At 39.9% G+C, this 26,362-nt stretch overlaps 1 protein-coding gene and 1 long non-coding RNA gene across 4 annotated transcripts in view; one reads left to right on the forward strand and one right to left on the reverse strand.

The window, feature by feature from the left end:
• Window positions 1–26,362, forward strand: part of MYH11 (myosin heavy chain 11) — a 61,786-nt gene that overhangs the window by 9,623 nt on the left and 25,801 nt on the right. For 2 of the 3 annotated variants that reach the window (XM_062635088.1, XM_062635082.1), the window contains exons 3-10: window positions 2,632–2,788; window positions 10,647–10,674; window positions 18,143–18,245; window positions 19,953–19,973; window positions 22,151–22,243; window positions 23,152–23,215; window positions 24,589–24,687; window positions 25,710–25,853. In XM_062635088.1, the coding sequence (XP_062491072.1) occupies window positions 2,632–2,788; window positions 10,647–10,674; window positions 18,143–18,245; window positions 19,953–19,973; window positions 22,151–22,243; window positions 23,152–23,215; window positions 24,589–24,687; window positions 25,710–25,853 (709 nt within the window). The remainder of the gene's footprint in view (window positions 1–2,631; window positions 2,789–10,646; window positions 10,675–18,142; window positions 18,246–19,952; window positions 19,974–22,150; window positions 22,244–23,151; window positions 23,216–24,588; window positions 24,688–25,709; window positions 25,854–26,362) is intronic. The other variant, XM_062635086.1, reaches the window with a different exon arrangement.
• Window positions 10,760–18,238, reverse strand: LOC134172241 (uncharacterized). Its single transcript, XR_009967881.1, has 3 exons — window positions 18,113–18,238; window positions 16,319–16,457; window positions 10,760–10,816 (listed from the first exon to the last, which is right to left on the reverse strand). It is a non-coding gene; the product is annotated as an uncharacterized LOC134172241 (long non-coding RNA).

Consider the following 26,362-nt stretch of genomic DNA (forward strand, 5'->3'; position numbering starts at 1 on the left):
TGCAAAATGCTTTCTTAAATATAGAAAGCTATATGTTCATGTTGGAACCAGAAGTGGGATTCTTCTGCCCAAACCTAAGCATTTACCATGTAGATGTGTGTATTTGTGCCAGTCTCTCTTAAATACCCATCAGTGGTGGCTGTCCAAGGGATGCACAAGCTCGGTGCTCCTATGGACACTCTCCTTAATAGAGCAATTTGATTTCTAATTGTATTATCTACTTTTGGAAATTAATTTCCTTTTCCTGTAGAAAGTGAAAATTATGCACATACACAAGAAAAATAATCCATGAAGTAATCCTCAAATCATGTTCTCCAGAGGACTTCCAAACCCTCTAGGAAGAGATGCAGCTGGGGATCCCCCTGTCTGAATAGACTGTGCCCCAAGGAGGTGATATACGACACAGAAACTTACCCCACATACACTTTCAATGTCTTTTGCCCTGCTTTAATAACTTGCTTCTTGTGCCTCAAAGTTAGCTCTTCAAAGGTATGCTACTGTATGCCTGGCTGTGCAAAACAGCCCTGCATGTAGCTAGTCAGGCAAATGCTTAGAACTCTTAGGGAAGGGAGGCCTAAATAATTTCCTGAATTCAAAATTTACTCTCCTGTTATTTTACTTGGTTGGGAATGATTAGTTTATACAGTAAATCCATTTCTACTGAAGGAAAGGCCTTGCTACCTCTTCCGTAAGGGCCTTGGTGGTCTTTTCAAGTGTATTGTTCTGTCAACAGTAAAGTTCATTTTGACTCAATTAGCACAGAGTTTCAGTCCAAACTCCAGCATCAATGAAAATCCAGCACAGTAATTATCTACCTTCCACATCAAGGGATTTAGCTTGGGGATATTGAGAACTGGTGAAGATCTTTACCTTGATTTTCTTGTTATCTGACTTGAGACTATGGCAATGCAGTCACAACCTGAAACGGTAGGAGAGGTCCTCATCACCACCCAGAGCACCCCAGACATTCTCCTGTTCAGCATGGAGCACCCAACCTGCTCCTTGCTGCTGGAGGCTAATGGATGCTCTCACCGTGTTTGCTGAATACCATATAAAGTGCTTAGGCTGCGCCGAGACAGATTTGTGCCATTTCCTATTATGGTCAGGAAAGGGAAATCCCTGTGCCCAGAGCCAAGCTCCCCGATGCCATTTTACAGTGTTGTGCTGCAGTGCTTGGGACACCAAAGCAGCTTGAGCCATCCCTAGACACAGCCCTGAGATTGAGGCATGGCAGCAGCTGCCCTCCACAAAGCACTTGTTCACACAGCATGGCCATAAAAAAATAGAATTAAAAAACCCAACCACTTATGCCTAAATCAGAAAGAGCATAATTACATTATTTCAGGTTTTTTTTTTAAACTGGCTTGGTTTTAGCACTAGCAGCCATAGGCCAGTTTAAGTATCACAATACCCCTGCAATTATAATCTTATAGCTTTATATTTTTTTTATTTGGTGGGGGGGTATTTATTTTTTGAATGAACAACCCTTGCAAACTTCTTACTTTCAGTAAATGCTTGTGAAATATGGCTCACCTTCTACTATCATATACTTGTGAAATGGCACCCACCACCTATTATTATGTACTATTATATCTACTCCATTTTAATAGCTGGAGCATTGCAAGATAAACATGAAAAAAAGCCCCCAAACCAACTAACAAAACCTGGTGTACAGCTGGCACCCAGTGTTCTTGTTTGTATGCCTATTTTTATATTAATACCTTCATTAAACTGTAATCAAACCACACTTTTCCTTAAGCTTCTCACAAATATAGTCATGAATGGGGCCTATAGGGATGCTGAGGAGGAACTCTTCATTAGGGACTGTAGTGATAGGACAAGGGGTAACGGGTTCAAACCTAAATAGGGGAAGTTTAGACTGGATATAAGGAGGAAATTCTTTCCTGTTAGGGTGGTGAGGCACTGGAATAGGTTGCCCAGGGAGGTTGTGAATGCTCCATCCCTGGCAGTGTTCAAGACCAGGTTGGACGAGGCCTTGGGTGATATGGTTTAGTGTGAGGCGTCCCTGCCCATGCAGGGGGGGTTGGAACTAGATGATCTTAAGGTCCTTTACAACCATAACTATTCTATGATTCTATGTAGTGAAGGCATCACTATTGGTAAGACATCCATTTGAAGCTTGTCGAATTTTTTTCCAAGGATTCTCATCAATCATTGTTATATGATTTTCACATCAGCTTTTTTGAAAAAAACTTCTTTCTAACATCAATCCAAGCTTCTTACCTTGGGTTTCAGTTTACAAAATGTGACACCTGAGCAGAGGACATGCTCTGGTATGAAAATACACAAGAAATAAGAATTATTACAGCTGCTACAAGATCAGAGATAAGGGCAATTCACCATGTACTGAAAATAACTGAAGTCAAGAAGCACCAGCATCAGATCATAGTGTTTCTATAGACTGCAAAATTCACACACTTTCTGGCAGTCAGTTTTTAAGAAATAACTATTTGGAAACCACCCATTCATGTACATTCATTTGTTGCACTAGCCAGAGTACAGAAGAAAGTTATCAGTTAAAATCATGTTGGCTCAATGCAGCTGATGCCTGTTTCCCAGACTATACATGCATGTGATATTAATTCAGTTTTTATTTGCATTTCCTTGCAGACTTATTCAGGGCTCTTCTGCGTCGTGATAAATCCATACAAACAGCTGCCCATTTACTCAGAGAAGATCATCGACATGTATAAGGGAAAGAAGAGGCACGAGATGCCGCCCCACATCTATGCTATTGCAGACACAGCCTACAGGAGCATGCTGCAAGGTAGGAGAGTTCAATTCTGCAGTTATTAGACATCATTGCCTACAAACATGGGAGAAAACACCTTATAGCTCCACGTGTGCTCCTGTAAGAAGCACAGCCAGAACAGATCTGTTGCGGAGGACGACACAGGCTTTCTAGAAGTTTAAGAGGAATTCTTGGCAGGAACAGCAGTCCACAAACACTGTGACTCAAAAAGGAAAAACAATCCTTTTACCCATCTGTGTCGAGGCATGTGGGAAGGTTTCAAAGTTGAGCAAATAGTTTTGGCAAATACGGGCATGGAAAATGCTCGCTCTCCACCAGTGGAGACTATTCCAAAGTTAGCTGCTAGCACTGCTGTATCTGTCAGCATTGCTCCACTCTCTCTCTCTTTCCTAGCAAACTGAATTCAAACAATATTTTGGAGCTAGTTTCATTACAGTCGCATGCTTTGGAGGCTCAAGTTGAGATGTGCTCTGTTTTCTAACAATAATGCCAACAAGCAGCAACGGGAAAGCCATCAGGCCCCAAATGATACAAACAAAACCTGTGAGAGGGTTTGCTCTGAGAAAATAATCCTAATTTAGGGCCAAAAAAAGCTACTACTGATGAATGTATGAGGCTGCAATGCCTATAGACTACAGGGACACAACTGGTTGCCATCTCACAGCAACCTCGGGTGCCCCAAGAAACTAGAACGCTACAAAATGCCTTGAAATGTAAATACCCTCATTAGGAGCCTGATCCTGCAGAAATTCTGGCTGGTAACTATGGATCAGCAGGGTTATACCGTGGCCCTAAAGTTTAGGGCCTTCCAGTTTGGAAATTTAGGATTTAAGGCTCATGGATTTTAGATCCAACTTGTGAAAACAAAAGAATCTTGAAATTTCAGCTTAACAGCTGGTTTAGTACCTGGCATTGATTTCTTCATAATACTCACAAACATACCCAGAACACTGTTTTAGAGAAACTTGTCCATTCAAAACCCCTGTGCACTTCATCTGACTATGCAAATGAAATTACACAGTATTTCTCTAGGTGCACAGCATACCGTACTCGCAAGGACTGCAGTACTCCTGTGCTTGTCCTACTTGAAATATGAACCTGATGAATTCACTGGAAGTTACAAGTGGTCAGTTTGGCATATCAGAGTTAATTGTTATTTTTTAAACCATGATTTAGACTACATAAAGTCCTTCCCCACAATGAAAAAAATATCATCTTATATGTGTGGGCCAGGTCCTCGAATCCAGAGAATTACAATTGCCCTATCCCAGGGAGATTTCTACTGGCTGAAAATGCCAAAATAAAATTGTCATTTTTGTAATTCAACTCTAAACCCAGAGAGCTAGGTATCTGCTTTATAATGTCAATTTTTTTCTTCCTATGTCTTATATAACATTTATTTTCTGAAGCTATTTTAGTTCCTTTATTTGAGTGCATCTCAGAAGGCAGAGCCACACTGCAGCAGAGAAGGAGGATCAGGATCAATAAAGCAAAACCAAAAGACATCTGGAAAACAGACCTTTCTCCATACTATAACAGCAGAATTATTCAGGAGGGTGGGCATACGAAACATATTGACTGATGGGGCAGGTGCTTTTAAAATAACATGATTCAGTAAACATGATATTTGATGCAAGCACAGTCATAAGAAACTTACTTGGCATAAGATCATCCTACTAAGCCACAGTCACATATCCATCTTCCAGATCATTTCTTGAACTCTGTGCTCTGCATCCAGCACTGTCCAAGGCCCCAAACAGGCCTTGAAGTCAAAGCAGTCTTCTTCCTTCAGATCCTTTATTTAAGCTGTAAGCCTTGCAGGGAAACTCTGCAAGAAGCTCCTGGCTCCTACAGGTCATTAGCAGTGTTCTCATTCAGCTGTGCAGAATGCTGCTGCTTGTCCCTAAAAATGGGATGAGGAAAAAAAAAAAAAAACTATCTGCAGGAAAGAGAAAAAAAACACAACATAATACTACAGCCTGTGCTGAAAAAAGAGAATTCTTTTGGCCTTACAGTACGTGAGTTTTCTACTTAACGTGAAACTAGTATCAGCATAGACCAGCCTGATGCCTGCAGCATAAGAACATCTTTCTCTGTCATTGTTTCCTCTCCTTCCTAACATGCTCTCCCAAGCAGTGATGAAGCCACTGGAGTTGGTTTGCCCTTTGCTCTGGTCATTAATTGCACCTAGGACAGCCTGGGCTCAGCTGTATCTTCCAGACTGGGTGCTAGGAGAGGAGGCAGCCAAGAGTGCATGCTTCTCCCTATTCGCTTGTTTAATGGTCATAATAATTTTCTGTCCCCACCAACTACTGGGGGACCTTTACACCCCATTATTCATGGCTCCCTTTGCAAGGAATTCTTCTTGACAGCAGAGAGGCAGGGGAGAGCAAGTAGAAAGAAAAGAGAAGGGAATAGATCATCAGTGGAAGCTTTAAGAGCTTGTTCCACCACCTCCCATCCTAACCACACACAGCTGGCAGGGCATCCAGAGAGCAGTCCCAGGAGATCTTGAATCACAGGCCCAGGACACCCACACTTTACTTGCCTATTTCCTTGCACATGCCGTGTTGGAGTCTCTCCATCTCCGAAGAGGGCCCCCATTGGTTTTGAAGCTGTGCTTTTGTTTGTAAAAATGTACTCATGTTTTGTGTATAAAACTAAACCAAACCGCAGAATAACTCTCATTATTCAGCCAAATTGTATTCATATTGGAGTGGTGAAAGTGGGTGTCAACATGATTGTGTGTGCACGCACACAACGCATACAGACATAGAGAGCTTCATATTTTTTTTTAAGTATATTTACAAATGGAATATAAACAGAAATTCTTGCTCATAAACATGGATGTTTTCTCTGTGAAATTTCAGTGTTGCTCCTTATCTTGAAAACTTGCATAGTTTCTTCTTGCCAAAGTAAAATGTATCTTAGATTCATGAGACTGAAGAATTATATTCTGGTACTTCATGACCAGGGCCACTTGGCCAAGAGCAATCAGCTTGTTCAGATGTCACAGGGAACATTTATCTTTCAGTGAATCAAGCCTCAGTGTCTGCAGATCGCTGGTCTTATTGCAGGCTCATCTGGGAATCACAGCCCTTCACATTCTCACCTCCCCTGTTGGCACAGACATCCAGAAAAAAATCATGAGCTGTGCACACTGTGCTCCTCATCTGCTTTAGAGACTTACTTGGTTACTTTATTAATTAGGGATGATGTTTAAGTCCTATCAAAGTTTTTCTATTAATATCACTTAGCCATGGTTAACAGAAATCAGATAATTGGACTTCCAAACATGCAGAAAAGCTGACAGCTCACAGGACACAGGAATTAACAAAGATGTTGGCTGGGCAGAGATAAAATTTCCACTTGTCTCAAGTGGTTCTGAGGGCCTAAAACCCTTTTACAAATCACAGTCATGCTGTCTCATGCTCAAACTGGGGTGCTCAATGTCTTGTTGAATCTACTGATTCTACATCACTAATGCAGTATGATCGTTGCCCAGGCACAGTCATTGATGTACATTTAGAGCTAAAAAGAATAAACTTTCTCCACTTTAACCTAGAAGATTAAGGTAATATAACATTCCATTAGAACATTTTGTGTGTGTGTGTGTGTGTGTGTGTGTCCGTCCCCGGGAGCTACCACACTGACTTGGGTCTCACTGACTGTCTGTACACACCAGCTAGTTGACTACTGCTTCACTTAGAGACCATGATCATAAAAATCTCCCTATGCTTCTGCACCCACATCTCTCTCCTGTGTATTGGATGAAGTCGCTTCCTGGTGGCAAAGCTGCCATCCAGTAAAGATGAGTAATTCTGGTGCCTTCTGCCATATTCCCTGCTTGCAGCAAACAGTAAGTAAGTGTGGCAAGTCCAGTTATATAGCAGTAATAATAGCTATAATGTTTTTATATGGACGATTAGGCTTTTTTTCTGCTGTCTGGCAATAAATCTGTATGGAGAAGTTATATTACAGCTTTCTGCAGAATCAGGAAGGTTTTCTATTTTCTGCAAAGCCATTTTTATACAAGCTTGGGTTAAGGATGGAAAAACAAACAACCTGGTCGTTACTGGGAGGTATGGGAGGGAAACACGGTTCCCAAGATTGTAGAAAAGGAGGCTGCTGTGAAAAGCCATCTATTTATTTAAGCGTCCTTAGCAGGACTGTACAGAAATGACCCCTTCAGGCAGCGCAGTTATTAACAAATGTAAAGAAGCAGTAAGCGAGTGTTGGAACATGGTTTCAGTCTGTTTTTTTCCTTTTATGGTAAAGCTGCCAACTTGCTGCTTCATTGTGATAAACAATCTGATTTTGTTTGTGATTAAGCAGAGCTAGCTGGTCTATCAAGAACAGAGGGGCATCTGATCCTTACAAGCAGTCTGGAGGTGTTTGGTGAAAAAGCTAAGCAGATACAAGGGGAAAAAAAAAAGGTCAACTGCATGTTAAGGAAAGCTGCTGGGGTTTAGAACGTAAATGTAGATCTCTATGCTATTGAAAAGTGAGGAGAAACATAAAAATATCCAAAACATCTTATATGGTAACACAGGGGTGGCTATGACAGTCTTCTAAGTCGTGTCAAATTTTTAAAAAGACGTTAATCAAAAAGATGTTGGAATCTAGAAGATAAATTTTGTTACTTTTTAAGCCCCAGGAATTATGTTAAAGGAGTTTTATTCACCCAAGTCATTCTCTTCTGATAGATCAACCCACATAAAGTTGCATATTCCCAAAATAGTGCACAGTATTTTCTATGTAGAATAAAACATTCCAGAACAGAAACAAGAATAATTGAATGGGACACCCCTTGAAAGTAAATGAGGCCAGTATCTGCAGCTCAAGTCATAACAGAACAGGATTAAATCTCCCGGTATGTTTCATCCTTGGCACTGCAATTTGTTAAAACTGCTGAAGGAAATAGAGTCACATTTGGAATTCTCCCTTCATGAGAGTGCACAGGACAATTTGTAAGCAGGTTTCACAGTACAGCCTGCACAGTTTAGGTTGCAGGGCTAAAAGCTTCGAGACTTCATATGGTCGCCAAGCGCAAGGGAAGTTAGAAGAGGGTAAGTCCAGCAACCAAAAGAGAAGCTTGAGAGAATACCATGAGGATGCTCACCTGCAGAGAACAGGCAGATTGCACTGGTTCAGTCCCAGCAGCCTTTCACACTACAAGAGAAAGCTGAAAGCAAATAAATAATTTTTATTCTCCGTCCAAGAACACCCAACAGCCCTGAAGCAGCTTTTGTCAGTCAGTCTCAAAGAGCTTTCACCAGAAGGCATCCTTGGAGAGCCAGCAACCACCTAACAGTCCCTGCTTTCAGTTTGACTCCTTCTAGGACCAGACTCATCATTCCTTCCATTCCCTTCTTATTCCTGTTTCTGCAGGATTTGTTCACTGTACCGGCATGAAGAGCTGGGCTGATCAAGTCCAAAGAAACTCAGTAACTCTGGCTTGGTTTGCACAGCCTGTTCTCTGTCCCAGGGGCAGGGGGTGCACCTTCTGACCTTCCTAATCCTTCTTCTTCTCTTACATTTCAGCAAAGCTGCCCATACACGTGCACTCATGTGAACCCCTGTGGTGGCCCAGTTTATGATATACCTTCAGGAGGGGCTTTTTGCTTTCTGGGGAGCAAAAGAAGGGCAGTAACGGGCAGCAAAGAGTAGTGAGAAAACACTTGGCTTGGAAGACACCAACTTTTTCTGATGTTCCCTGAGCTCAGAAATTCCACTGGCAACTCTGTATCAAGGAGTCACTTTTATTTTCTTTATGGTATTTATGGGTTTGTGATGCAATATCAATATATGCCCGTGGTTTCTATTTACACAGCAGTGTATTTTGAGCAGGAGTTCTACTGTGTTATCACGCTTTTTTTTTTATTTAAAAGAAAGCCAAGCTCGTATCCTGCAGTGAAAAATAAACATGGCTACAGCTCCTCTACTCCCAGATTTTTATGTGGAAGAGTCCTGCTGTGCTGATTGCAGACAAATATCTCCAATAGAAACATAATGAGTCATTTTGCACCAATTTACTGAATAAAGCAGTTCAGTAGCACCATTTGCCATGTAAGTGGTCAATAAAGCAGTTAATGCTATAGCTGTCACGGAACTGGGAGTAAAACAATTGCTCAATATCAATCCCAGCCATAGCAGAATCCTCCACTGCTTTTCCTAGACTGGCTGTGGCCCACACAGCAATTACAACTTGCAAGTTTAACGGGTCGAATTTATCTCCATTGTCTTTACACAGTACAGAAAGCTGCTTTATCTCATGATGTTTATTACACACAGGGCCAGTGACAGGGGCAAGCAGTCAGATAGGTAGCCATGCAAGTCACCCCACACACTGAATAAAAGAAGGAGTTCAAGTCTTGACCTCTGACCAGAGGCTCCATGGGCCAATGCTAGCTCTGTATCTGATAAATGACGAACCATATAGAAGCACTTGCTCCTGCCCTAATGGTCTGCCTCTGGTCTCACATTTGTAAACTATGCCCACTTTTCAAAAATGCATTTGAGCTGCCTGGGAATTTATGTTCCTAAGTCAGAGATTTTTCTACAGTCTGTACAAGGTAGTCTGTGACAGTCTCACTCAAAGAATGGCCAACTTCAATGCCAGGACAGGTTGCTCAAGAGTTGTTCAAGTCTACTTCCAAACAGCTCCAAGCGTGGAGATACCACATCTCTCTGGGCAACCTGTCCCAGTGTTTGACCATTCCCATCGTGAAAAAAATATCAAAAGAATCATAGAATTCTTTGAGTTGGAAGGGACCTTAAGGATCATCTTGTTCTACTTCAGAACTGTCACAGCAAACTCATTGGTCATGCATCTTTAGATAGATGGGAAATTGTAAAGCCGCATTACCACAGGCTTTTCTGGAAGTCTTGCTTCAATGTAGCTTTACAAAATAGTTTAGCATTGTTGAGCTCATTATGAAACCTGAGTGGGTGTTTATTGTCCATCACAGCCTAGAGTTCTTAGCCTGAGATCAGCATTTCGGTAGAAAATTCTGTGTAAGGGTTCTGAAGGTAAAGAGAAACTGACTCCAAAAGCATAAGCACTCTGACTCCAAAAGCACTGTGAGAGCGGGTTATGGATGTAAAACTAAACCTTACTGCAGCACTGAAGCTCACTGGACTCTGCTATGCAGAAACCTCTCACATGCCTCACACAGATTTTGGCCCATCTTTTTATAAATGTTGATCTAAAATGTGTTTGATGGTCCTGTTCACAGTTAAAAGCATGAAGAATACTTAGGTACTTGTTGACATGTTGTTGAAAAGTATGTGAACTATCTTGTTTTATCTTGTTCTTTGAAGAGCATCTCAAAGAAATTAATGTCCTCTTGATAAAAGTTATCTCTCTGTCTGAAATGGAACAGAGTACATTATTTAGGTGTTTGAACTGCTCTGCTTTCAAAATTCAAAGCTTTGCATGATCAGCTTCAAACATTTTAAGTTTTGATGCTTTATCTGTCCAGACTTTGTCTCAAGTGGGCTGCTGGCCATACTTCAGAAGCGTAATAAAAACCTAAGAGTTTCAGGTTGGAAATTTTCAGTTATAATCTTCTTATAGAGAGCCTGATCTTTCTGCTGTCCTCATTACAGTTCATCTCCAATGGAATTTACAAAAACTAGTTTTGAACTCCTAACCTTTTATTCATTTTTGGTACAAAAGATTTCCATTAGAAATGGTTATTTAAATGCAAGGGCAAATTATATAAAGTATGAACCCAGTACTTTTGACTAACCATGGGTGGCCAGATTTTGGAAGCTGTAGGCTATTCAATGTAAATCCTTATAAATACAAGTGCTTCTGTCAGGACAACTATTTTCCCTAATTAATGGATTTAATTATTTTTATTCACAGATCGAGAAGACCAGTCTATCCTATGCACGTAAGTAAACTATTTTAGTATATCTCAACATTACAGCGTCTGTCTTTATTCAAAATTGATTCAAATTGTGATGGAGCAGACATAGTCTCCTCACCTTCAGTAAGCTTGAACTCCAATCCTAAATCTGCTCCAGCAGATATAACTGTTGATAAAATAAAAAGCAGATATCGGTGTCATAGGAAGTCTTTCAGGCACAAAGTTATTTATTTAAATTGACTTTCTGAATTTAGAGATTTAAGAGTTTAGAATCAATAGCTGGAAAGTGTGGTTGTAAAACTGTGTGTAGAGAGAACAAGTTATTTTAAGAGGTTCCTAGAGGAAGCTGAGGAACTGAGAAAACTGAGGAACACAGAGCATCCCAGATAGTTACCGTATTGTTTTTCATTTTTAGCTGTTGGTGGCCCACCACAACTTCTTAATTCAGGTGTCATTGCCAAAAAGTGTGATCGTTCTTGTTCATGCTGTTGTTTTGTGCTGTTTGCATAAACTATAGCTAGAAGGGGAAAGGCTTGGTACCTCCCTGCTGGCAGGGGCCACCCCTGAGCCATGCACAGGGCAGGGCTGTGCTGGCTAGGAGGGCTCAGCAGCATGGCTCAGGCTGGACATTTCTGCAGTCTGTATGTTATTGGTTTAGGCAACAGTGAAATACCAGCTAAGCCAGCCCTGGTTTGAGCTCTGATTTTTCCACGTCTGGGCTTGCTGAAGGCCTACTCTTTGAGTTTTGACCTGCCAGTGCTTAGAAAGAGCCAGCGTGGGGGTCAGTATCATGTGTCAGGCAGTGATTTTATTGCAATAAGCTTTACTTTGTACAACTTACTACTCCTCAAAATCCCACTGGTTTATCATCCCTACCTATTTTGCAAAAGACTCAGACTGTTGAACTGGGCAGGTATCTCCTATTTGACCTTCACTTTTGACCATTTCTCCATTGCTCTGTTGCTATTTAGTTGGTTTTATTTACTTGAATGACATCAAGGATGCCTTTGACACTATTTTGTGTTTGTTGTATTAGGCATCTTTCAGTTTTCCTGATCAGAGGTAGGATTTGAATCTGTATAAATACTAATTATTGTTTGCAGAACATGGCATGTGTATTATGTATAGCAGGTTCGTGCAGTGATGCTGTAGTCTGTCAAGTATTGTAATCATACATAGACCCAGACTGAACTGGTTTTAGGTGAAAATGTGGCTACTGACTGACTAAATATATATTTACACTACAGTTTTTAAAAAGCAATGCTACTGATCACCGGCCATACAGTTACTTGGGAGTGCTAGTGCTGACTGGAAAAAATTGTCACCTAAGGAAAAGTAAAAAATTCCATACTGTATCTGGTACCACAAGGGCAAGCATAGCTCTAACCTCTGTGCAATATGTAACTATAGCAATCACAGATCTGTCCAAAAATGCGTTAATACTAAAACAAAATATAAAATTGCTGCAATGATGAAATAAAAATTGACCATCATGTTCTTCCCAGGATAAAACATGCCATCGTAATGTAGACTAATTTACAATATGCATTTCCTCCTTCTATTTTTGTACTTTAGTTTATTTTTCCACTGGTAAATATTCAGATCTTTTTTTTTAACTTTCTTCTTTTTACAACTTTTCTTTAAATATTAGGATTTTTAAGAGGGGGATTTTCTTTTGCAAATCTATGCCTTTTGTTCATGAAAATCCATTAAAAGATCCACTTCTGACAGCTGCCTTATACTGAAAATACCTTTTTTTTTTTTACCTGGCCAGCTAAGCTGGAATCCTAAGTTGTTCCACACCAGTAATACATGAAATAGAACAAAATGTCTTTCCCATTTTGAAAACAGCCACAGTGATTCATTGAGATGTTTAGAATAACTGCTGTATGTTGGATGGACATCGTGAGCCATAGCTTAAAACAGTCCTCACACGTCTTTCAAACGAAAAAGATTAGTCAAGCTAAAACCAATGTACACAACTTACACCACTACTGGTTTATCATCCTTGTTGGCCTTATTTGGCTGTGCAGAAAGCAGAAAGTTCACTTGGCTTTCAGCTGGGCAGCTGTCAAGTGGAAGCAATTTGCGTTATTTTATATAATTGTTAAAAAGTCCAATGAATTGTCTTTTTGCCTAAAATGTGTAACAATAACTGAGGACTTCGTGGCATTGATCAGCTGGGATATTCTCTTTAAATAGCTACAGACTCAAAGTTTGCAAGGCCTGGTACCTAAACTGTAACAAATGTAGCTGTAAGGATTCATATATAAGTAGCTGTGAATGCTGCCAAAGCCTCACTTACGTTTAGTGATGCTGCAGTGTGGACTCTTGCGTTCTTTCACGTATTGCTACCCATCTCCCACAAATAACTTTTTAACCTTATGGGAATTCAGCAGGGCTATGAAATAATACTGGTATAAAAATGCAAGCAGGGATTGTGCACTTCATTTTTAAGTACTTTGTGCTGTGTGCTTTGCACTACTTCTTCAAGGTTATTCCATTGTTAAAGGAGCTCGTCTGGAAACCAAAGGCCTGGTGGGATGATGAGTGCCTGGGACTTACCTGAAATGCTGCTGGGGCACAGGCAGGGGCATAAATCTAAGAACTAGGCATGGTTCCATATTTCCGAGTACAAATATACCCATTCTCAGATCTTCACCCTCAGCTCATTGAACCTACCCTCATGTGGTTAAGTATTGTTTGCATTCTTTTTCAGTGCTTACCCTCTATGTGATTAACTGTGGTATGTTTAAAATGCTTCATCTGTCTTTAATGCTCATGGGTTCTAATGCTTCCTCAGAATTCCCTGTCTTTCCCAGATCTCATTACTTCATCTACATTTTAATAATAACTACACACATACTGCCTTTGATCTGCTCTCTGTGCACACATCCTTTCTGCTGTTAGCTCATTTTCATGGGAAGCATCACTGAACATCCTCTCATCTCATTCCCTGCCAATTGCTCTCTGCCACTTCACAGTCAGCGTTAAAACCCACATCCTGTCATGCACATTTTCAAGCTGCCTCTCTGGAATACGAGAAACCTTATACCATGGCTGTGCTTACTAACCAGTGTATCTGTGGTTGCATTATTACAGCATAACATGACACGACATAACATATTTAATACACAATATATAACACTACACTGAGGGCATGAAATCTTATTATTTTATATGTCTGACAACTAAGGCAGTTAAGACTTTTCCATCCTCGTACTGCTCTGGGCAGCTTTCACTGCTTTGCCTGGCTATTGGGATTCCCTGAAACTCCTGCCTGTGCTTAGGCCTCCCCCAGTGCAGTCTCTCTTGTTTGACCATGGTCAATGTGCTGTGTTGACCAGCACATTAGATGTTGCTGAAGGAAAAATCCCAAGAAATCCATCCAGTTGCTCAGAGAAATGAGCAACCTCAGTGCATCAGCCATTAAGCATGAATTGGACTAAGCAATGGCCAGTAAACAAGCTTGTGACTTTTCAGGTTTCTACCAATGTAAGTAGAGGCACCAGTCCTTAAAAGAGACTTCTGGCCTTTGAGCTGTGATTTCTAAAGATGTAAGTGGATCCTCCTGGAGTTTCTAAAAGCTTTTTTTACTAGAAATTCCACTGGTGCCAATTTGCATAGCTAAGCATGTCAGTGTTTTAATGATCTCCTCCTTAAACCTGTCTGATCTCCAGGTTATCAGATTTTAGCCACTTCCTGAAAGCAGTGGGTATAATATTTTCGAGAAAGCAGATGTGGCTAAAGGACTGTGCACGAGTTTCAGTTACGCAAAAAACCACCTTTAATGAGAAAGAAATCTGATCATAATTCTGAGTGTTTGGCATAATGTGAAGACTGTAGAAACAAATGCTTGTTAAACACCTGATTTGTACTGATAATCAAATACTTTTTCATTACCTTTTGCTTTTTTTTTTAATACATGCATGTAGTTTGAATAGCTTCTATGAAAACATATGGTAGCAGGGTGCTGTTTCCACTTAATTTAATACAGACAAAATGTTGGGTGAGGCAGTGACCATGCTGCCCTTTTCCCCTTCCTCCCTTCTCTCTTTCTTGGCAAACTCTGCAGAGCTTCACTCAGCCGTGGGACTTCAGCCCACTGTCTCCCCTGACACATGTCAGGAAGCAGAGACATCCAGATCATCCTCCAATCTTCAGAGCCCCATTAGTCAAAAGACTCCTCCACACAAGAGCTAAACTCTTTTCTTTCCCAGCTCACTAAATCTCAAAGGCTGGAGCTGTCAAGCCTTTCTGCCTGGCCTTTCTCCCATGCAGATATCTTGTGTAGCTTTAGACCCAGGGTGGAGCTTGGTGCTGAACCAGCTTGGTCTCTTTTGGGAATTATAAGTAAACTAGTCGGGTCAGTAGACTGGCTTCTGAGACAGGTCTCTAGTGGGGTACAGCTGGCCTAGGATGAAGATGTTCATTATCATCTTTGCACATCTCATACTGCAGGATGAAACCTGCCAAGCCCTGATGTGATTTAGAGCACCTCATTGAGTGCCCTGTGCACTGAGGCTTCTTGCAGAGCCAGCATAGCCAGATTAGGAGATGTGTGAATGGGCAATTTTTGTGGTTCATTGCTTAGTGAAACAAATGGTGAAAATAAATTCTTCTGCTATCTTTAAGATGCTTCCAAAAGTGGAATTAAGCTAAGTCTTATATTATAATAATAATAGAGAAAGCCTTCAAATTTTGGAAAAAAAACCAAAACTATAAAACTAAATATTTTTTAAATTGATTTTTCCCAGTTATACCCAAAGGTACAAGAGTCATAGCTACACCACAGGCTCATCCTACAACAGTGGGGCCACCTTGCTAGACTCACCTTGTCATGATTTGGAAACCTCTTCTTACTGGGATAATTTTCATTTAAGGTGAAGATAACCACAGAATCATAGAATCAGCTAGGTCAGAAAAGACCTTTAAGATGATCAAGTCCAACCTTCACCCCAGGACTGCCAAGTCATGGAGGATTTAGTAGTTTATGTGGTACAAAAACTCTGTTATAACTGAGCACTATGTATGTGAGCTTATGTGCTTTAAATCCTGTACCGAGTTCCTAAAACAATGCCTGGCAAGAAATGGGTGAAGAATAAATTTAAACTATGCCACACAGTGTGAGGGTGGTGGTTTTGACAGAGCAAGCCTGTAAGCCTAATGGATGCTTTTGCTCTGGGAAAGCCAAGGAGTTTCTTAGGACAAAAACATATATGTAAAGTACTGTTGCTGGGCGATGAGAACTGTGCAATGGGACCTGCTTTTGATCTGGGGTTTTTTGTGTTGCCTGTCTGAGCTGGGTGCAAAGAACAGCACTGGTAGTAAATGTGCTGTCTCTATGTATGGCAGGCCACAAGAATGATTTGAGATGCTTCAGTAAAACAAATGAATGATCACAACCACTCCCAAAAGGTTGTGATTAGTACAGTGGTACAGCATTCATATGGTGAATACCCACTCTGGAACATAATTTAGGGGCAAATACCAATGAAAATGGGCACTCAGAAGAGAGGAGCAGATTTCTCCTTGGACTAAACACATTGTGTATGATCCATGCCAAAACCACTGACAGATGCTTGCAAGGCAAACACCCATCTTTAAAAATTTAGTCACTGAGCTTGAGAGAGCATGTAGATTTTTAAAAGCATGGGATTCCTAATACCAGCTCACAGTCTGATCCTGTCCATTCTCCATTTCATGTGGAAGCATTTCCATTTCACACTGAAGAACTTTTTGTTATCCACTTCAAAAGGAAATAAAAGCCTCAAAGTCTATCTGCTGAAAATAGGAAAACCTTCAGCCTGTGCAGGAGCAAAGAGTTAAGGATGAAAGGACAGAACAAAATGTTAAGTAACTTGAGCATTACAGTATGGTAGGATAATTACAAGTAAAATGATGCCATATATGGTAATACTCGCAGGGATTCAGGAGAAAGCCAAATGATGGGCACTGTTGCCCTAGGAGAAAGGAAATGCAATTCATGTAGTGATGAACTACAAATAACCTTTAATAAAATGGAATAGTTCAAAGCCTGGGGTTTGTTTGAAGAAAGTTGTTGGGTTTGGTTTTTTTTTCTTTTTTTTCCAAAGAAACAAAGTTGTAAGGTAGATTTATTTGAAAACTTTTTATGCATATGTTTTCAAATTGGTGTGCTTGGCTTGGAATTGTTCCCAGGACACTTAATTTTTATCAGTAAAACATGGAAATGTTTTAGCATTGAAGCCCAGGCAAAAATGAATCCAACCTCTAAACTGTGCAAATTGACCCAGGTCTTGTGAAAAGGAACATATTCATCTCAATTATTTCTGGATAAAACTCTAAAAGCCAGAAGAAACACTTCTCATTGTGTCATACCTTAGGAAGGAATTGTTTCTGGTTTCCTAAGGTTTACATCAATGTCATTCCACCTTGGAAGTTCTGCCCAGCACTTACCCATATTTTTTATGTCTATTTATCACTGGTCCCTTGGTAGGGAAAATTAACTCCTGTATTTCCTAATTAGGAAAAGAAGCAGAACTGCAATGGGTCCAGCTAAATAGTTTCAACTTCAAAAGAGTTGACAAATATCTATGGGATCTTTGAATGTATTATTCTTTTTATTTTTAAATCCATTTAAAATCCAAAGAAAAAGAGGTCCAACTTACATTTAGACTGTTGCCCTCTTCACAGCAATGATGAAATGTGAGAGGGAAAAGTAGACTGGAAATGTTCTTCCGAGAAAAGACTCTGTAAATCTGGCCCTTGTAGCTTGAAAATCACTATTTTACTTTAAGAGAGGGCTTAAGAGTTGTAAATAAACCCTGGAAGTCCACTGGGAGGTGAAAAGTTACCACTGCCTTCCTGCTTCCCAAGGGACACTGCAGAAAACATAGTCGGGTTGTCAGTTGCTGCTCAGACATCTCCACACATGAGATGTCCTTTACTACCTGGTTATCAGGGACACCTCAGGCAGTCCCGGCTCTGGTCACACTTAATTCAAGGAGCGTTTGAACAAGTAGCTCAGATGAGGCAGGTTCATTTGCTTATTCTCTACCACCAGTACAAGCTGTTAGTCTACTTTAATGCTGGAGTTTCCAAAGAGAAAACTGTTGTATTACTGCTGATGCTTTTTCTTACTGCTGTACCACATCATAGTCAATGTTGTATTTTTTTGGTCTTAAAATACAAGCAGACTCCCTGCCAGCTCCACTTCTCATAAATGTTTGGATCCTGCCAAAGCAAGATGAACTGTCGTTCAAAAATGCATCGTGTTTTAGAATTGCCTTAAATGGCCCAATGTCCACTCAAAATACTGATGGGGCAGAGATATAGCTTTGATAATGCGTTCTTTGCATGCTGAAGTCGGGTGGATTTGGGGAGATGGTGTTCTGGGGTAAATACTGAGCTGGGCAGTTTCCAGTCCTGTTTTTATACACTAAGTACACCACATGGCAGAAGGAATCCACTAGTTACCTACCTTCTTTTGTGTTATTTTCTGTCCCCTTAGAGGTGAATCTGGTGCTGGCAAGACAGAAAATACCAAAAAGGTTATTCAGTACCTGGCTGTTGTTGCTTCATCACATAAGGGCAAAAAGGACACCACCATCACTGTAAGTGAGCTCTTCCATATTCAACTGTTCTTGATGCCTGTTAGGACTGTACCAAGCTAGCTGACTGTACTAACAGCAAGTCAACGACTGTGGCTTGCCAAACAGTCAACATATTAAGAGTCCATAGTTACGTCACAGCTCTGTGTTTACGGAAAAACTTTTGTTTGACACCCCCTTAGGCATCAAATCAGAATGTACTTCCCTAGAAGAGAAATATTCATAGCTTTCCATATGCATAGCACCTATTTATAGCCTAGGATGAAGGCCTTGAAGTCTGCAAGGGCTCAGGTCCTTATTTTACCCTTGGTCCCTAGCAACTAAGAAGTTTGGGAAAGCCTTTAACTAACACATTATCCAACTGCACCACGAAAATGTCTCCCAGCATTTAAACTTCCAGAGCTTTGACTGGCTTTGTTAGTGAGTTTTCTTCCTACCAAAGAGTCTTCCTATAAAACTTGACTTTTTACTCCTCTGTCAGAGAGAATAATTTTGAGAGATACACTTTTTAAAAAAGTATTTTCTACCTTCAATATTTGTAACAGTTTTGCCTTAGTGACTAAAGCTGATTTTCATGCTCAAACACATAATACGAGTTTATACCTGCCCAGTTCCCGGAGAACTCAGTGTGGCTGAGGCTTCAACTGTCTTTGCTGTTTTCAATGACACAACTCCAGGTGCTATGTCATTTCCAGCCTTTTGAATGTTACTCAAACTTCTGCAAAAAACATGTAGCAATTCACTTTTATGACCAAACAGGCTTAATTCAGTGTGTTGCAGATGAAAGACTGGGTCCAAACTAAGTGAATAGCAGGGTAGTGGGGGGTGAACTAAAAATCTCCTGAGCACACCTCTGCTGGGCCTTGCAGCTGCCCTTGCATACCCTGTACACTAGCAGAAGACTCCAGAGCCCAGGGTGTGCAGCCTGGCCTCTTTCACCATAAATAATCGTTGTTTATATACAGCAGATTCTGCCTGGGGGCAGAGGAGGGAGCAGATGTCCCTCTGGGTACTATTTTCTAGAAATTAGTGATTAAATTTAGTGGAAACAGTCCAAGGCCAAAGGCATCATTTTCCTTTGTTGAATGTTTATGCAAAAAAATGATTTCTTTCTAATGGCTCCCTGCTCAGTGGCTGGGGAAAATAAACTTGTGGTTTCAAGGCCATCCCTAGCAGTCACATAACTACAGTTGCTGCTGGCTCCTCTCAGGAATTAATGCAAGTCTCAGGATCAAGTTGGCCCTGAGAGGGACCTTCAGGGAAATACCCACCAGATAGGAGCTGAGAGAAAGTCTAAGCTGTTCTATAACATGCTGACAAACAATAATTCAGGGACTGTGACTACTGATACTGCAATTTCAGACATCAAAAAATAATAGATATCAAAGTGCCTCAGTTGCACTAGAGAAGAACTGGAGATTTACTGTTATAATATCTGTCCTTGTCTGGTCCTGGGAGACTAACCCGGGACTGGAACCAAATCCCATCCCTTTGCTTCAGGGTTGTTCTTTTCTTCTTCTGTTAAAATGTTTTATATATGTTAATCGTATTTGTACTCTTGCTATGTCTGCAATCAATTGTTTGTATTTGTATTCCTGGTTTATTTGCATGGAAACTGTGTATTGGTTATTTTAATACAGGAAAAACAATAAATATATCTGTGTAATGGAAATGATACTGACACATTTTATACCATGTCATTCAATACAGCAAGGTCCATCTTTTTCTTACGTGAGTAACTTAGACTGTTTGATGTGTGTTTAAGGCACTGAGTGTAGATCTGCATGCTATTGTTGCACCCTGAAAATTTAAGAGAGATTATGTTGAAATACATTGTATGATATGATAAAAAGCAACAATAGCACCAAATGCTCTCTCTCACAAATCAACCCTAACTGTGTCAGGCTCCATGGTAAAGAATGAGGTCTGACACAGGCAGGGCCATCTCTCAAGTATCACCCTCTTCTGTATCTGTGTGTTCAAATTGCCATAGTTTGACTGAAATTTCCCACGATCCTGAAAGAGCCACTCAGCCTGACATGAGCAATGTGATTTCTCAATGGAAATATCCAAATGCTTTCTGTGCTTCAGGTTGAACTTTTTAGGACTGTTGTGAAATAATTCCTAAACCTCACAGTGTTTGATGGGTTTGTTTGCCTGCATGCTTTCCATTTGATATTGCTGTCAATTTTACTTTTTCCTGTAACTGTTGAGAATTGTTCACATCCACAAAAGTTAGCATGTTCTGGCTGCTATGACGTGTAACAAAGCAATTCCCACTGCAGCGTGTGTCTGCAGGTGTATTACAGCAGTTTCTCAGAGGCCCTGGTGGGCCCTCCTGCATTGTGGTGTGCCATATCAGCATACCGATTTGCCAGTTTGCTACCATAGTCTTTATAGTTCCGTTCCAGGCAAATGGGATCTTTATTTTTTATTAATGGGGTCTGCATACAATTCTGTTAATTTGGAGTCACAGTTTCATACTACAGGTTTATGGCATAGTTTAGTTCTCCCTAGAACAAGGTGCTATCTGTCTCAGTTTAGCAGACAAGGCTCTGTTCTTGCTGTCACCATCTGATTGTAGCAACACCCCATGCTTATAGTGGACTTTTGAAGTCTACAGCATGTAAGTGGAAATAGTTGCTCAGTCCAGAGAAATTTCAGGGACTTTTAGGAATTCATTATTTATTCTTGGAGCTGTGTATTAGCTTGTTTGGAAATCTTTCTGCCCTCTTCCTCCAACTCTTAGGTAGTAGATCTGTGTTCTCAGGAAGATGCTCATTCTCCTGTCTCATGACCATTTAGATAAGTTTAGCCACTTGTTAACTATCATCTGCTGTTGCTTTTGAATGATACTTTTGAGGCAGCTGTCATCATTGCCATATAGGTTACAAGACATTCAGCAATGGCATTTAGAAAAAGGTTACCAGTTTTGCACACTAATTATGAAGCACTTTCATCTCCTGAATTATTTCCCCTAGATTCAACTTAAATATTGACTTATTTTCTAATTAATTTTTTAAATTATATTATTTATCAAGGATTTTTTCCTTTTTAGGGTGAGTTATTTAAAACAATGCATGTTACTGCAGATTAGTACTCAAAGAATAAGGTGATGAGAAGCAAATGTGAAAGTGAGTGACCTCATAGGACAGAACCAAATAAAGGGTTCAGAAAAGCTGTAATCAAAGCAAAGGATTTTTTCAACTTCATTGATTTGTTTAGAAATAGGACTATTAAATGCATGCTTGTTTCATTGCATGATTTGCTTCATTAGCAATTACCAATCACAATTAACAATATAATACAAAATTTGTGTGTTTGCATGAGAATTCATTATCCTGGTTTGAAATAAATCAATGCACTTCCATATTTAACCTAAATAGCCTTGCATGGATCATTATTAATAGACTTGATGAAATCTGCTTTGTAGCTTTGTGCTGCATTACATTAAAATGATTCTCAGCAAGTTATTCTAATTACATCATCATTTGCTAGCAAAGGATCTCAATAAACTAACTCAAAAGAGACATGCTAGGGGTTCCTTTAAGAATATCCCTTTTAAAAAAGATATTAAACTGGAAAAAATATATTTCACATTCAATGACCCTTTTCTTTTTAAGAAAGGCCAGTCATGATGCTAAACAGATTAATAGACTTTGATCTGTCACAGGCAGCAGGGCTGGAAAAGGGTCATGTATACAGGACAGCAGTCAACTGCACAAATACATAAACACAAAGAATAACAGAGAATGAAAACAAAGCCACATGAAGTGCAGTACTCAACAGACAAAAAAAAACCAAAAAGAGGTTTAAATTCTTTTTCACATTTTCCTCCAGTGTACATGTGTTGGTTTTAATTAAGCAAATATGAAGTTCAGGGTTAACTGCTTCTGAATGAATTTTAGGGTGAGCTGGAAAAACAGCTTCTACAGGCAAACCCTATTCTTGAAGCTTTTGGAAACGCCAAAACAGTGAAGAATGACAACTCCTCCAGATTTGTAAGTAGGAGAAATCCAGTTGGTCTATGGGGGGAGAGGGGGGTAACATCTCTTAAAACACAGCATGAAGACAGTGGTCCTCGTCACTGCTTCTCTTTTAAAGAGCATCTTTAATACCTTAAAAAAAATTTAGAATTCCTCTCTGAAACACAAATCTGGCGTTATGGAAGATTTAAAGATCAAGCTCAAACATAACAGTACCACTGTCCTCTCACAATTCAACAGTCTGTGTGTGGCCTTCCAGAGCCAATTCCTGCTCAAGGACATAGCAACATTCAGAATATTTGCAAACAAAATCTGTGCTTTCTTTCTCTTTGCACCACAGTTGAGCATGTATCTTATGAGGTGTGACTGTAACTTGGCAAGAGCAGTTAATATATTAAATTAAAAATTACAGGAGAAATTAAAAACAGCCATACAGGTACAAGTTTGATGTGAGCTGAGGGCTGCCACTATTGGATGACACTTTTTTGTGGGAGTGCTGGCAGGTGCTTGTTTTCTCTGCAGACCCCCTCTCCCACCTCTGTTCTCTCCCTGCAAAGCTGAGGGATCCATGCAGATGAAACTTAGCAATGGGAGTTATGCAGATCCAATGGTATTTCCTTGTGGAAATCAAAGTGGAAAATAGATGTGGTCACATCCCCAGCTTCCAAAGCCTGGCCCAGCAGGGAGGACTCTTATCCCTCTAAGTACCTGAATGGAATGTGGGGGCAAATCTCTAGCAGGAATATCAGAGAAATTAACTTCCTTTCAGGCTTTTCCATGGGTTGTCCCTGCAGGAGGGAATCAAGCATGTTATTCTTAAGAAGATGATGTACATGTCTTATTAAACAGGCTAAATACTAATACTGGAAGACCTGGCATAACCTGAAAGAACAGCCCAATCTAAATCTTCTTTTCATTCACAGGGCAAATTCATCCGCATCAACTTTGATGTGACAGGCTACATTGTCGGAGCAAACATAGAGACTTGTATCCTTTTCAGTGAGCTGCATGGGAAGCTAACTAGGGTCAGCAGAAGGAAGTAAGATAAACAAGCTCCATTGCATGTCTAAGAAAGGCAAATATTGCTGGGACTGGTATAAACAAAGATGGAGGGAAGTGGCTCCATTTATGCTGATACCAGCTTCTCAGTTTGCCTTACACTCATGTTTACATTTTCACGTCTGTTTTCTCAACTATAGGAAAGTGTGCTATTCACCATATATAGCTTCAGAAATGGAAGCACCATACCTAAAGCAACGGGAGGGACTTTAAAAGCAGAGTCCCGGTAATACAGTAGTGGGAAAAGATTGTTTTGTGGTTCAGATTGCATGTGATCTTAAGAGATATACTGTCATTTTGTCTCATATCAGTGTGATCCTGCACAGGTCATGCTGGTTCCCCGTGGTCTACATTTCCAGATCCAAAAGAAGTCTTGAAACTTTACTGTTTCTTATTGGTGCTGTGACAGGCACTTTGAAAACAACACTGAATGATTGGTATCATCCCTACTATTTAACCAGGAATTTGGAGAGTGCTTCCCAGTTCCAAGTACACATTTGCCACTTTGTCCTGGTCCTGAGGTTAGGATGAAGTCCAGGTGCTCAGTACAATCTCACCCTCAGCCCTATACACGCCAGCTTCTGTCAGGGAAGGGTTCTGAGCTTTGCATAGAAAAGGAGATGCTTATTCCAATAAATGAGAAAGAAAGGTGCAGCTATGAAGAAGGACTTCAGTTCTTGGATATAGCATCAAATAACAGTTTATCTTTCTGTTCTTATTTTGACAAGTGATCTTTAGAAAAAAAAAAGTGTTTAATTATTTTGGTATTAACTGATATTTGACCTACAGCACTATAGCTTTCAGAGAGTGAGTAACTGACACGTTGAAATACACTATTGCCAACTTCATTTTTAGTAGTTTATATTCACAAAAATGGACCATAAATAAAACTTGCTTTTATTGCTTTTATGCCTACAATGCTGGCCTCAAGAGCATTCATTCCAGCAGCCACATCTTATGCTGAAAGAATCATATTGGCACTTCATTTTAAAAGTGGTGTGAATTATATTGTGAATCCTATTTTTATATGTCTGATTTGAGAAGCATTTATGTCTATTGTCATGCTTATTACCATGATTACCAGCATTTACTATTCACTAGGAGGTAGAAAATTGATCTACGTATTGTGCTGAGAACGATACCGATACCAGAGCTCCTGCCACAGACCAGACATCTGTCCATGTTAGGCAAGCCTGTGGCAAATATTTCTGCAGTGCTACTGATGGTTCTGAGGCTGATGGCACAGTTAAGGAAGCACTGAAATGTGTTACTGATATTTTTTTTAACGTACTTGACAACAGATTTGCTTGAAAAATCCCGAGCTATTCGCCAGGCGAAAGATGAGCGAACATTTCACATCTTTTACTACTTGATTGCTGGAGCTTCTGAACAAATGAGAAGTAAGTTACTTGCTAATGATTCTTAGGTCTCATTGAACAGTGTGAGCAATGGCTTACTCAAGTAATTTTTCTTAACTTCTTTAATTATCTGTAATTTCATCCTTTTCTCTTTAGCTATAGAAAATAATTCTCTCCAATGAATTATAAGAAAACTTCAATTGATGGCCACCTGTTTGAGCCAGGTTGTTTACAGTTTACAGGATGTCTCAATTTAAAGATATAAACCCATTCAGATCCCATCTTGAATGACACTGAGGTGATGAATAGGGAAGAGTTATTCATAATATTTTTACACAAAAGAATCTGGGGTTCACAATAAAAATATTGGCTTGTGCTTTTAAAATAAATTAGGAGACTGTCTCTCCTACAGCACATTATTACACTGGGAAAACCATAGCTTCAGAATATTGAGAAGGTGAAAAGGGGAAGTGGGTCAAAAAAAAAATGAATCAGACATAATATGTGTGGGAACATCATGGTTCAAATAGGACATCTTTCCCTAAATTTCTGGTTGTCAAAGAACGCATAAAGTAATGGTTAAATCTATATTTTCCCTGCTTTTTATGCTCCTTACCTAAGAATCTGGTGATGTCCCCATTATAGGGCCAAAGATGCTTTTGGTTCAGCCCACTATAGTTGATAACTGGTTCCATTCTTATTATAACCTGATATGAATCCCCACTGGGGGAAATTTAATTCTGAGTAGGTTACACATGGCATTAAATGAAAGATTTTTAGGAAGAATGGCTCATATTTGAATACATAGAGTGCAAAATTCCACCAAGGGGCAGAAACATTCCCCAGTTACTAATGAAAACTGGAAACATACACAATCAAGCTTGCTAAACGAAGAGTTATTCTGAAAATCAGTTGCACCATAAAACCCTAAACTTCTTATGCAAGTGAAGTCTTCCTTTGGTGATAACACTGTTTTTTTTTTCCTGTTGTTCATTGGGAGAACTCAAGACCTAAGAGAATTAATTTGATGCACTTCAGTAAAGCTTTTCTTCTTTGCTTTTTAGATGATCTGTTGCTGGAAGGCTTTGGCAATTACACCTTCCTATCTAATGGTCACGTGCCTATTCCTTCTCAGCAAGATGATGAGATGTTCCAGGAGACCTTGGAAGCCATGAAAATCATGGGCTTTACTGAGGAAGAACAGATAGGTGAGAATTGTTAGCAAGATTGTGTAGAAGGTATACAAGGAAAAACATAGAGATGCAAATGCACAGAGGTTTATTCTGTCCAGAATAACCACTTTGCAAAATAAACATATGAAGTAAGATTTTACATTCATACAAGAAAATTAAGATTATTTGGATTTTATGTCCATGTTTCTCTGGAAAATTATACGCGATCTTGCATGAACCACCAACTGGAGGATTCTAAATGTACACATGTTATTTAACCTCTTTGCCTCTTATTTCCTCTGTGTAAAACTACTACCCACCATTACTTAGCTGTTGTTTCTAAGTGCACTATGAATTAGTGCCCATAGATTTCCCTCTTTCTCAGTAGGCACTAGATTAAATAAGCTATGGATGTTCATGGAAAGAGAATGAAGTTTCTCTCATAAGGTGAAACTTCTCAAGTAGATTTATTTCTACCTTATGTTAACAACAATATGGGATCTCAGTTCTCTCCAACCACGATCAAGGGATCTAAACACAGCATC

Source organism: Pezoporus occidentalis, unplaced genomic scaffold, assembly GCF_034315485.1.
Source record: "Pezoporus occidentalis ecotype Australia unplaced genomic scaffold, CSIRO_AGI_Poc_V1 ctg113, whole genome shotgun sequence".
NCBI lineage: Eukaryota > Metazoa > Chordata > Aves > Psittaciformes > Psittacidae > Pezoporus > Pezoporus occidentalis.